The following is a 14,080-nucleotide window of genomic DNA, read 5'->3' on the forward strand; positions in this document are numbered from 1 at the left end:
CAAAAAAAAAACAATAGGATGAAGTAACTAAGTAGGGGTGGGATTGTATAACTTCTTCCCACTTCTTTTTGAGCAATCAATGAAACTCTACATGGCTTTAGTGAATAATTACTATATTTAATGAATTAAATGTGACATTGGTGTGTCTTTGTTTTTTGCTTGTTTGTTTTTTTATTTTCTAATCAATGCATTTCATTATTTCTTAAAGTATGAACAATCTGTGCAATTTTTTGGGTCATGTATTGTCTACAATGTATGCTTCATATCATAGAAAACCTCAGTTGCCAAGGAAACCCCAAAAAATACTTTTGCCTATTCTTCTAAAAACTACATATACGTGTTCGTCACTTCCAGTTGAACAAAAAATAAAATGGTTGCTATGGAGATAAAACCAACTGAAAACCAACTTTTAATCAATTTGTCACGAATACTTCATTAGGAGGGGGCGGCGAGGGCGGCGCTAGGGTTGCGCCTGCAAATTATACAATGCATATTGTTTTTTATTACCTTTATATTTGTTCTTTAAGGTTATTTACTTTTCTTTTTTTAGATTTACGAAAAAAGTGTAGCTTGAAAGCTGTAAAAAATATGCATAAAGATACATGAAGTTCTGAAAAACAGAAAACTTGGTAAAAAAAGAAGGGACTGTATGGAGGTTGGAGGTGAGAGCAGTTAGAGGCAGTACTGCATGTTCTGCCTGCAAGCCCTCTTGCATTTTAAGAATCCGGTGGCTTGTTTAAGTAAACACAACATGATGATGCCTGCTGTGTGGAAATGAGTTGTGGTCAGGTTCCTTTCCAGTAGGTATCGACTACATTTGTGGGAAGAATCTTACAGAGAATCATATTCTTCCTGTTCATAAACAGTATCGGATTTTAATTATATACCTAGTAAGATCCAGTCATAAAACCTCTAGTATGTGAGTACGAGTTACCACAGCTTATAAAACAAACAAGGTGTTATATTTGTGGGGAAGAGAAAAAAAACATTTCAACTGACTACAGAATGATGAACAAAACAAGATGAGATTTTAATTCACATCATGTTTTCTCCACTATCAAATACCTTTTTGCTATGCACTCAGGATAGTGGAGAATGACCGGTCAGTATTGATGCAGACTGCTTGATGGTTTCAGCACCCAATTCCGCTCACACTCTCCAGCTCGGCTGGCACCGTGCCTCATGTAATGTTCCCTTCACACAGACACAAATGGAGTCTAAAGAGAGAGCATGAGTGGCCGACTGACTCAGGAAAAGGTCTTGTTAAATTCAATTCTGATTAAAGGCACAGAAAATAATATGTTTCAAAAGAGGTGCTGTCACCATGACAACTTTGGATTCATGTATTATCTTCGGTTTACCATTGCACCTGTTTTAAGTGCAAATTAGCTATATTATCCTGTGTTGCAGCTCTAAAAGCTTGTTTTTTTATTTATTAATTCTTTTATGAACTTATCTGACTGTTACAGAACAAAAAAGTACCAGATTTTCTGGACTATATTGCTGTAACTCCAAAACGTTATTGCAGCAGGTAAAAAACAACTGATGCTACTAGAACAAATGTTACTGTGGCTACGCTAACACCCTTGTTAGTAAAACGTAAAAAAAAAAAAAAAACAATAACACCCAGCTGAACATATTGACAGAGCGAAATGCACCTTTAAAAATAAGTTTGATATCAGTAAGCACAAGCAGGAAGCAAGCAGCGTTGTATGGCGCGCAACCATTTCACCATTATTTTCAAAATGGCGGCTTTTCAGTTGGTTGTATCTCCATAGCAACCATTTTATTTTTTGGTTGCCTGGGGACAACGAACAGGTCTATGTAGTTTTTAGAAGAATCTGGAAAAGTAAATTTTTAGATTTCCTTGACAACTAAGGGTTTTTGTTACCACTCCCACTTCTAATATGTTTATTGTATGGCTCTTTAGGCGCTATCCACCCCCACCCTCGTGGCTAACTCCTGACACGCTCTCACCGGCTGAGCGGCTTCTGCATGCTCCTCACACTCCTCTATTGCCCCGCCCACTTGTCAGGAGCTGCATATGACAAATTGATGAAAAAAAAAACTATTTTCAAAATGGCAGCTTTTCAGTTGGTTGTATCTCCATAGCAACCATTTTAGTTTTTGGTCGCCTTGAGACAACAAACAGGTTTATGTAGTTTTTAGAAGAATCTCCAAAAGTACATATTTAGGTTTCCGTGACAACAGAGATTTTTTGCTAATCACGTCCACATTCTTAACATATTCTTATATGTCGAATTATTTTTTTCAGCATGAGTTAACGATACATATTAAAAATATTAAACTATTATGTTAAAAAAATATATGTGGGCAACAGGAAACTGCACTTTGTGAGCTTGCCATGCAACCCCGTTCAAAATCTACAAACTTTAATACCAACATTTTTTCTCCTCGTAGCTTCCCAATGATGCTCGAGGAGTTAAGAGGCAATAGATCGAAAGCATTTGGATGGCGACTGTAGCCGGTGCAAACGAGGATTTTTTGGGGGGGGAATTCAAGATGGCGGCTTCTTCATAAAGTCAAAGATAAACAAAACTTAGGTGGTAGACCTAATCTTGTGGCATGAGTGAAATTTTGTGAATATCACTCAAACAAAAGTTTTCTTTTCCCATGTTGTGGAATATGTCAGCCGCTCTGGATTTTAATGCACTGTCTTTATTTTTTTTAATTAAGTCTTTTAAGTGCGTCATATAGTGTGGAAATAACGATATTGTGTTGATCTAACAAAGCTGCATTTTATTTACTTAAACTGCAGGAGTTTTAAAGCAACTGGAGTTCCATTCTCCCCAATCAGTATTCAGCGCTGTAAACAGCATTTAAATTCACACTGGGTAGATTTTTAGGGCGTGTGGCTTGTAAGTACAATTTGGACATCAATTTCTAGCTTGTTCACAAGCAGATTGGAAGCACACGTTGCTCGAATGAGTTTCCCAGTTTGAAACATGACAGACGAATCCCCCCCTTTAGCCTTTGAAAGCCGCTCAGGGAGTGTCACATTTATGCCCGAGAATCATGCAATTAAAAGTTTTCAAGCAGCTGCAGTTTGTTGCAGGTAAAGATTGTTTACATTATTAAAAATGTTTGACTCTGTGTGCTCTCAGAGTAGCAAAGTAGTTTCAGTCAAGACTGAAGCACAAGGCTTATTCATGCTATAAAGAGGGAGTGCAATTATAGTCAGACACAAGAAGAATAGAGGGCAATTATACCTTCTAGGCAGATCGTAGGAAACTGCTTCTTGAAACGGGAATTAAATGGAATAAAAAAGCAAATATGTTGGTATATGTACACTACCGTTCCAAAATTTGGGGTCACTTATAAATGTCAATTTTTTTGAAAGAATAGCACTATTTTTGTTAACTTTAAACTACACTAAAACAGAAACATTGAATCAATTAACAAAAGTTTTGTAATTTTTTGCATGTAATAGCATTAGTTTATATTGAATTAAATGTTTAGGTTAAGTTGACCATCAACTCAAATTTTATTTGATACAAACTAATTAACATGTAACAAATTACAAAGCTTTTGTTAATTGATGTTTCACTTTTTTTAGTGTAATCAGAAAAACACTATTCTTTAAAGGGTAACACAACAAGACAGTTGGAGGCTAACTTCACTTAGCCCAGATTTGAAAAATGCAAAAAAAAAGAAAAAAATAGTGGGGGTGAGGGGGTTGGATCTGTAATTGACAATAACACTACTGTATCTGTGTCTACCTCTGTATTCCTCGACTTTTCGTGTCGTATTGTAAATAAAAACATGTTTTTAATGCCTCACGTGGTCAAATACAGGTTAAATTAAAAAAAACAATAACGTTAGCTTGATGTGACGTATTCACTCTGCGACTTCAATATGGAGAATGCTACCAAGAAAAGTGATGCCACCACCAAACTTTCATTTGAGGTTGAGGATTTTCCTCCACTTTCTCCTGATTCAGGCGCTCATGGTCCAGACTGAAGTGGACCCGTGTCTGAGTGGTAAAATGACGCTAGCATCATCAGCTAATGAAGGCTAACGTAGTAAGCAAACAATCCAGACTTTCAATCCATCACTTTTGTTTATAATTTGCAGCTAGAATAGTCATTTTTTTAATCACTTATCACATTAGCAATGTTTAGAATTTATTTCTGATTGGTTTAGTCATCTTTATTAAAAAAAATAAATAAAAAATAGTGCTTATTTTGTTTTTCAAAAACAGGAATAATTCTAAGTGAGCCTGAACTTTTGAATGGTAGTGTATGTTTGGCACATAATAGCTCCACTTGTGTTTTAACCCTTTTTTATCATTTCATTTATTTATTTATTTTTTTTTTGCTTTTTTTAAGTCAGTTGCACCAATTTGCCTTTCCTGCCTGCAAGAGTCATAGCAGCGCATGGGAGCACCATTACGATTCAGACCGTTTCTCAGAGCACGGCTCGGTTCTGAAATGTTATGTGTCTTCTAAATGAGGTTAGCCACCTATCTGAATGTATTCAGCAAGTGTCTTTCATCTGTAGAGTTTCTTTTAGATTTTTCCTTTATAAAACAGACACACTCCTAGATGACAATGCCAGAATTTATTAGCCTCAAATAGTGATAGAGATATTCAGGGAGCGGGAGACATCATTTTCATATAGACAGGCCACCAGAGAGTCCACACCTTAACCCCGTTTAAAGTTTTCCAGGTGAGCTGCAGCAGACTCTGTCCGTCATTCCTATGAGACCTTTGAAAAAGTGTATAAAACCTTTCATTTTAAAATTGAAACTTGAATACTGAAAGTTAGTTTAATGCAATTGACTTAAGTGATTAAAAAACAGAGAGTTAAATTAGGACCTGGTGGTTAAGTGTACAAACTAGAAAAGGGAAAAGTTCAAAACATTTGTTACACCCCACCCAGAGGTAGGGAGAAAATAAGTAACATAAAAAGATTATTTTAGCCAGGAGTGGGGTAAGACGGCCGTTTATTATAGAACAGATGCGGGTGTGCACAAACATAAAACAAAATGAGTAAAGGGAATCAACTTAAAGTCCCTGGCACTCAGCGTTCAGTAAACAAAATTACATCCCAAAATGTACAACAGAAGTGGTATCACAACCTCAGAACCAGAGGGACCCAAAACCAGAAACAAATTACCAAGATAAGTAACTAGGGAACAACTTATAGTAAAAGGATGAACAAAGAAGGACCAAAAGAAGGACCAAAAGAAGGAACACCAGGCTTTACACAGGCTTCTAAAACCAAGACCGACAGCAGGGGCGAGCTGAGGAACGGATTCCACACAAGGAATTCAGCTGCCACAGGTCCAGGGGCTGCTGGGGCTTTTATGCTTCCCTCCAAGCCAGGTGATTGGTGGAGGGGAAGAGGCTGCAATCTCTTGGAGGGGGTGGAGTTAGGCAGCATGGTGGAGAAAGGTCCTTTTGTAGAGGAGAAAACATACAAAGACACACACAGAAACACACACTAAAGGCCTAGGGCCGGAACAACATTAAAAAAAAATATAGAAAATAAAAAATTGAAAAAACAAAACATCATCCAGAACAGTATATTCAACTATTGTGAGCCAAGGTACACTTTTCCTTGACCAGAATCACAAGGCACACAGTGTAAAAAGTGACAAATTGGATCATTTAACAAAAGTTCTGTAATTTTCAACATTAAGTTATTTGTTTTCATCAAATTAAAAAAATATTCAACTTATACATTTAATTTGATTTAAAAAAAACTAATATTTTTCAACGTAACAACTTTTGTTTCACTTTTTACAGAGCAAAGAGTAAAAAGAGAAACTTCTGAAGTCTCATATGCATTTATTGTAATAATTACGGCACAAAAAGCTTGAAGTTGTGGCTGTTTTTCTTAAAAGCTATTAGCTAAATACACTGTAAAAAGTAGAACATTGGATCAATTAACAAATTATCTGTAATTTGTTACATTTCTTTTTTTTTTTTCCTTAAATTAACATTTTGAGTTGATGGTTTACTCAACCTAAAAAAATAATTTGATAAAAACTCGTTTTTTTAAATGAAGCAAATTATAGAACTTTTGTTAATTGCTACAATGTTTTATTTTATACAGTGTAATCTGCAGGATCTCTTGTGCATTTTTTTAAATAATTGCAGCACAAAAAGCTTGAAGTTGTTGTTTTTTTTCTTAAAAGCTATTGGCTAACTTCACTGTAAAAAGTGGAACATTGGACTAATTCACAACAGCTCTGTAATTTGTTACATTTGAAATTATTAGTGTTTATCAAATAAACATTTTGTCATGATGATTTACTCAACTTTAAAATGTAATTTGATTTAAAAAAAATAATATTTAAAAATGTAACAAATGACTTTTTTCTAAATTGATTGAATGTTTCACTTTTTAGAGTGCAACCAGTAAAATTAGAAACTGTACACTGGAAAAAGGGAAACATTGCATCAATTAGCAAAAGTTCTTTAATTTGGTACATTTTCAAATATTGTTTTGATCAAATTATACTTTTAAGTTGATGGTTTAAACTTAAAACTTTAATTAAATGAAAAAAATATTTCAAAACGTAACAAATTACTGAACTTTTGTTACTTAATATAATGTTTACCTTTTTACAGTGCAACCAGTAAAATTAGAAACTGCCGTCTGCAGGGTCCTGGGTGCATTTTTCTGTAATAATTGCAGCTGAAAAAGCTTGACGTTTATGCTGTTTTTCTTCAAATCTATTAGCTAACTCAGCTAAACATTCAACAAGCCAATTTATATCTTTTCCGTGATACATTGTTATAAAAAGATGGCTTATCTTCAAATACTTTGACTTTACTTTTAGTTTTTGGCCAATTTTTTGGGTCTAATTTCCATAAAACATTTTTGTTGCAAAGTTACCCTAACATAGAAACCAGAGTTGTGAAATATTGCATAATAGTGGAAGGAGCACAAACTGAAATAAGAGCAGCTCCAGGCTCTGAGGGTTCTGTTTGCTCCATCCTACATGCTGGAAGAGAAGTCGTCTCAGAACACAAGGTGCCTCTGATTGCTGACTGCATTCAGGTAAATTATACAGCACACTTTGCAGTGCTCTGATACAAAACCTATTGCAATTTTCTGTATTACTTCTAATTCATCTGGCTGTCCTGGAAGCTGCTAAGTGAATGAACCCATTGGTGCTCTGCAGGATCAAAATTAAGACTCAAACATTGCATGATTACTTTATTGTTAAATGATGACAAGTGGGAGTTATAGACGTATTCAACGGTCAAATGGAATGCAAATTTTCAGAATTTGAAACCTATTTTACTTCCGTCCTGTTATAATTAGTTGTTGATGTACGATATTCTGACTGAACACGCATTGATCACTACGTGTACATAACAGGAATAATGACACACTTTAGGATGCTGTGAGAAATAAGCTGTTCTCTAGTCTCTATGAAAAATGCATGTATCTAATAGCCTGCTTTTCTGGCCATACGAGTACAGAATAGTAAAAAACTTTGGGAATAAATTCAGCTCCCTTGAGTGGTAACACATTGCACAGCGAGAGAACACTGCCAACTGCTAAAACGGGAAGGTAGTTGACTATCTTACAGGCTGTGGTGAACCAAAAATGGTTGTGATATGCATGAATATCTCCGAAACATGATTTATTGTTTCTGACTGGACCTGAGCAGCCTGCAGAAGACAGTAGTGCTGAGCAGAGTGGTAATGCTCCATCTCCAACTGGCAGTGATGAAAACATGACACCATCAGGGAGAAGGTAATGTTCACTGTGCATCCTGTCTCACAGTCGAACGGGGGGGGGCTCTGGAACTGGCACAAGCGCCAACCAGTGACTGTCTCTGAAAACACGGTGGAGCCAGTTTCACCGTGGGGTTGGCATCTCAGCCAGACCTGCTGTTGTTGGCTCTGAGCGCGGGGCGGGCAGCGAAGACAGAACTCAAACAAAAGCTCTCAGAACTCTCAAAGTACTTGTCATGATTTCTTTTATTTTCTTTATCGTTTTTATAGTTCCAGTTGATGTAATGATGAACTCTACTAGCTTTTTTGTTAAAGCCTCACTTCAATAATCTTTTGATCTATTATAAAAGCGTTCCCAAACTTTAGAAGCTGTGTTGATTTATTGGACGTAGTTGCTGCAGAGCGGCAGTAGTTAATTGCTACTTTCTATCATCAACCTGTCTACTCCACATGTGTCAAAGTCAAGGCCCAGGGGCCGCATCCGGCCCTCCGGATAGTTCTATCCGGCCCTTCAGATATTAATGGCCCGATGTTATCTTGTTCTTCTAACTTGAATAATTTTCACAAAACATATTTTTATGGAGAGTAAAATATTGAAAGTTATTTAAGGTTTGAGTTGATTTATTCTGAAATAATATTCCTGCCTGTTTTTATTTATAGTTATGTTAAAAAGTTACTTTTTAAAAGTTTTATAAATTTAGTTTCAGAGTGTTCAATAAATGTTTATCCTGTTCAGCCCGTGACCTAAGGTGTGTTTTGGATTTTGGTCCCCTGTGTGATTGAGTTTGACACCCCTGGTGTGTATACCCCCCCCAAACCCCCACCCAATGGCCCAAACCTAACATTACAAAAAAATGGCAAGCAATATTGGAACCATCCACTTGTACAGTTTTCATTCAGATTCCAACTCAGATGAGGAAAACAAAGACGTAAGATGTCTGCGAGTGGAGGCATCAGAATGGAGCAGAGCAGGAGCTTTGTGAGCTGATTGTAGCTTCTACGTCACAGCTACAAGCAATTTTTTTATGTTTTTTTCGTCACCACTATTTGAATCAAGACATACTCAAAAATGCAATCTTAAGCTTACTTTTCTTTAAATATGTCCCCCATCATCAGGAAAAATTGATACAAGAACATGTTTATAACACAATTTTTATCGTAGTGGGTCTTTAAATAAGTTCCCGTCTCACATACACTCACACATACAAGTCCTAACATGGTGCTGAAAATAATAACTTGAGTTTTAAATGTCTCTTCTTCTTAGGAGCTGATCACAACCCTGTACATTGGATTTCTGAGCCTGATCTTCTCCTCATACTTCGTCTACCTGGCAGAGAAAGATGCGGTGGACAGCAGTGGCTCCACTGAGTTTGGGAACTATGCCGATGCTCTGTGGTGGGGAGTGGTAAGACTGAGTTGATGTTATTTATGATATTCCCATATTTTTCTAGCCATTCATCTTCTAAGATCATCTTTTGGGGTAACTTAAAAGTGGTCTTTTATTTATGATTGGGCTGTTTTTGGTCGACAATAAAATAATCTGTTCCTTTCTTAGACATGGTTTCTCTAGAGCAGCAGGAGCTCATTAGAAAGTCTCCTCTAAGGTTGTGTCCGAATTCCTTCCCTACTCACTATATAGTGTGTTTGCTACTTTGTAGTGATGTCCAAATGTACAATTCCAAAATCAAGTCCACTAGAAATTTCCCAGAAGTCTTTGCAAAAAACTAGCTTGCATCAATGCTCACTTCATCACCAAATATATCCCACAATGCATTGCGGTTGAACAATATTTGCGAAAACAAATGTGTTTAAATGTATTTTTTTAATAACCCATCCACATTTTCATCATCAGAACACAGTGGAATCATAAATAGGTATTATGGTATTAGTATTGCTTTTAAAATCCAGGGAATTAGATAGATATGTAGTTTTTAAGTAGTTAGGGATTAGGGTGGGAATTCGGACATAACTTAAGTTGTGGGCCGGACCATTAGTGTGAAGTAACTCCGCCCTCTTCTCCTTCTAGTTGTGGAGTGGAGCAGGTGTGTCCCACCCAGAGTATTTTGTGTTTATGGCAGATTCACAACAATTTCAATGAAGAAATACTCAGAAATGCAATTTCAAGTTTAAGTTACTTTATTTGTCACGAGAAAAAATGCCATAAGAACATGTTAAAAACATGGTTTTTATTGGAGTGGGTCCTTAAACAAGTTGGGCTTGTAAAAAGCAAAGTATTATCCCTCAAGAGGAGGTGAATTTGTGTTTTTCCAATACTGTTTTTTTGTATAAATAGAAGGAATCAGATTACTCAGATGTCTGTAAATTCTGACTGTATCCAGTTCTTCATGCCTCAGACAACAGCCTCCATCAGTTTCATACCCGACTGCAGGTGCTATTCATAGGAGATTATCACCCTCCACTGCTGGGATGCATTGTGTCACTTTTCTATCATTGTATCCCTTGCAGTTTACTTCTCTAGCATTAGCTAAAAGAACTCACATTTTCTAAAGACTTTTTTTTTTGTAAAAGGACAGCTGACATAGTATTGTAGCAAGAACCGCATTAAAATGACTGCTATCAATAGCAGCTCAATTAGCATGTACACTGACGTTTTGACACAGTAGCTCTAAATATATGGCGTTCCTCTGTTTCAATCGTAGCAGGTGGGTGTTTTACTTTTGTCCATACATGTGCACACTGTGACAGCTGTACACTTTAACAGGATGTGTGAAATCAAAAGAAGGATGAGCACATGTGACTGGGTTAGGATTTCACAGCTATTTTTGTTTTTCCAAACATTTCCATGTTATGCCATCCACGTTTCTTCTCTTGAAAAAAGAAAGAAATGTTCCTTTCTCTGACTAGGTGTTCTTTATGTAGTTGTATTTTTTGCTCAGGAATGTTCAGAAAATATAAATATTTTAGTGTAAAATCTAAATATTTGATTTTTGTAGTTTGAAGAAAATTAAAACAAGGTTACTAAACATGCAAAAGGTCAGTTTACCAGTGAGATTTTAACCATAGCTGAAATTTCTTCGGTTTTCATTAGACTAAAACACCATTAGTGTATTTTTTGCACAACAAAGCTCACTTAAACGTGTTATTTTTATTCCAAAAAGCAAGTGTGCTTCATGATACGGAGTGCTTTCTATACAATATTGATCATTTCTGGTTAGCTGTTATTGTGAATACACTAACACAGCTAACGTGTAGCGGTGTTGGACCGTGATTTTTTTTTTACGTGTTACTAAAAATTTTGGAATTTAGCTCAGTCACTGTAATGTTAGTTTTAGAAGTAGCCTAACATTCTTTTGTTTGTGTGTGTTTTGCAAACTAGATTGGAAGTTAGCTACAGGAATTCAATATATGCTAACACGGCTAACGCTTTCAACATGGGTAACATGCAGCGGTGTCGGACTGTTTATTTTGTTTATGTATTATTAACAAGGTTTGGAATTAGCTTTTTTAAATTTTTTTGTTTACATGTTCCAAACAGGGTTGGGGGTTAAAGGTATTGTAAATAGGCTAACGCTTCCAACATGGCTAATGTGTAGCGGTGTCGGACTGTTTATTTTGTTTATGTATTATTAACAAGGTTTGGAATTAGCTTTTTTAAATGTTTTTTTAAATGTTCCAAACAGGGTTGGGAGTTACATGTATTGTAAATATGCTAACGCTGCCAACAATACCAGCGTGGCTAATGTACAGCATATTAAAAACAAGTTCTAGAGTTACTGTGAACACAGTTAAAGCCTGACTAACTGATGGACTTATCTCTCAACTCTTTTGTCTTGCTATTGATGAATGTTTAACTTTATTTTAATTCTGGAATCTTTTTTGGGGGGTTCATCAACAATAACAGATGAGCTTTTGTTCCTTGATACTAAAGAAGTATTTAATTTTTCTTTTACACAATATATTTAAGTAGTTCTGTTAAGCTTTCAATCTTTTTACTCTCTTTACTTTGCTTGACCTCATTAATGACAGTGGAAAGTGTGGAAGCCTCTTTCAGGCCATCACTCAGATGCACACTCTAAGCAGATCACCAGGCCAGAAACACACAGAGATAAACAGCCCAGAAAGCCATGCACTTTCACACCCACTCCCACAGACAGTTAAGACTCATAAAATTCAAACGTGCATATTTCTTGACTGTGGGAGGAAACTGGCCTGGCCTTAGAAAACCCCCACAACCACAAGGAGCAAAAACAAGAGAAAAAATGAAAAACTGTGAGTTTCTGTGTCAGAACCCACTTGGTGTGAGGTGACAAAGTGCTATAGGAAAATATTTTTGATAAAACTCTTGTTGTTTAATCAGGATAATTCTAAAAGCTGAAGAAGTATGAAACAGTATTACAAGCTCTACCGTAACTACCTTCCTCTGGCAAGCTATGTCACATTTTCAGATGGTCTGGACTCAATTCAAGATCCACTTTGATGAAAAAGATGGTTTTGGTGTTTTTAAAAAGTTCTTACAACATTTTTCTGATCATGGAGTACATATTGATAAGGAAAATTAGGCTTTAAACTGCATTTCTGACCATTTCTTTATTCAGATTGTTGTGAATGAGGAGCAGAGAAATTTGAAAGAGTGTATTTGTGATGTAGAAAATACAATGGGTGGGCCACAAGCTCCCTGCTCTGCTCCATTCTGTTGCATCCACTTGCAGACAAATAGATCCATGTACATCTTTGTCTAGAATTAGACTCAAAACTGTATGAATGGATAGCTCCAATATCGCTCACCATTTTTGTAGAACCAGTAATGTTAGGTTAGGATTGTGAGAGTCTGTAAGCAAAAGCATGTAAACAGAACTCTGTTATGGGCAATGGGAAGGGCGGTGGGGTTGCTTTGTGCCAACAATCTCATCCACAACTCAGAAGCAAATTTGCATTGCACCACTGCTGCTCTGCAGAAACTATGTCCTATAAAACTATATATATATATATATATATATATATTTTAATATGGTCTAAGGACTGCATCATCCTAATTAAAAGTCCAATAGGAACGGTTTTACAATAGATCAAAAGATGATCGGAGTGGAATTCTTTTGAATTTTTCCTTTTTTCTGGGTTTTAAACACCAAATAACTAATTTAAAAACACATTACCACTTAAGGTGTTTTCATAAATTATCAAACTCTTTGCTACAATTCAACCATTACTATAAAAAACAGATTTTCATCCAAATTCCTTTGCCAAAGCAAGAAGACACTATCATTTTTTGAGCTGCGTGTTAGAAAGTGAGAGGTCAAAAATAGACTGTTTTATCTGCTCCACTGCCGTTACCGTGTGAAAACCCCTGGGCAGATTCAGTGGGCTGCTAATACAGTTGGCAAAACAAGCAGAAAAGAGACTACGGGATAAACTTGGACTTCTTTAGGGACTATGATATTAAAAACACTTGCCCAGCAGTATCAACACCTTTTATTTCTATACAAGGGACTCACTTTTTTTCAAATATTTACACATTATATATCATGTTTTTTATTTGTTGTGGATGTACTCTTACACACAGGCAGTCTGTTTTGGTGACTCCCTGTGCATGAAGATCTTTATGTAAGTACCAAAGAGGAGGAGAGATCTTTGTTGTAGCTTTAGAGACTGAGAATTCACTCCAGGGGAGAAGAGATGCCTTAAAAGAAGAAAATTACAAATGATTTCAAAGTGTCTGGCAAAATACATTAGTTACTACTTTGTCCCTAATGCATTTTTGTCAGAAAGCAGGACTATCATCCACCAGGGTTGATGTAGTTTCATCCAAATGACTCTGCTTTTTGAAATATGTGATCCTTTGAAATATGTGTTTGTACCACCTACATTCAGTTTACTGAAAGCAGAATGGTGTTGAGTTTTGGAGAAATAAAGTAGCTCGTGGATTTCAAATGTGACTTGAAAACCCCATTGCGTGTTTTTGAGACATCAGTGATCAGTGACTCGTGTCCTTCTAAAGGGGGGAAAATCCTGCAAATTAAAGGTTTCTGAGCTTTTAAGTATTTTATAATGATTTCCTCATAAAAAAAAACCATAAAGCGCTATTTTGATCCTTTCAGGCAACTCTGAGCCTTCCTTTAAAAACCTGCTCTCTGAGCACCAGCCCCTCCAAATCCACGAAAACCTCTGGGTCCTCATATTGTGTGGAACAGCCCCTTCCAGAAAGAATGCACTGCCAGCTCCTCCCCCAGGCTGACACAAAAACCTCATTTCCACTGAGCGGTGTGGTGCGGTATGGTTTGGTATTTTGAACGTTCCCATTGCAAAATGGACCCATTGAACTAGGAGTGTCATAGGGCCCGTGGGGCGTATCCGGCCGTTCAGATGGTTAAATCCAGTCGTGAAGAGAAAAACATTTAAGGATG

At 36.4% G+C, this 14,080-nt stretch overlaps 1 protein-coding gene across 2 annotated transcripts in view; it reads left to right on the plus strand.

Annotated features, from left to right (window-relative positions):
* LOC112161164 (potassium voltage-gated channel, KQT-like subfamily, member 1.1) overlaps window positions 1-14,080 on the plus strand; it is a gene marked incomplete at its 3' end in the record, with an annotated part of 58,030 nt that overhangs the window by 39,388 nt on the left and 4,562 nt on the right. For both annotated transcript variants that reach the window (XM_024296193.2, XM_024296194.2), the window contains 1 exon segment: window positions 8,983-9,123. In XM_024296193.2, coding sequence (XP_024151961.2) covers window positions 8,983-9,123 — 141 coding nt within the window.

Source organism: Oryzias melastigma, linkage group LG3 (genome assembly GCF_002922805.2).
Source record: "Oryzias melastigma strain HK-1 linkage group LG3, ASM292280v2, whole genome shotgun sequence".
NCBI lineage: Eukaryota > Metazoa > Chordata > Actinopteri > Beloniformes > Adrianichthyidae > Oryzias > Oryzias melastigma.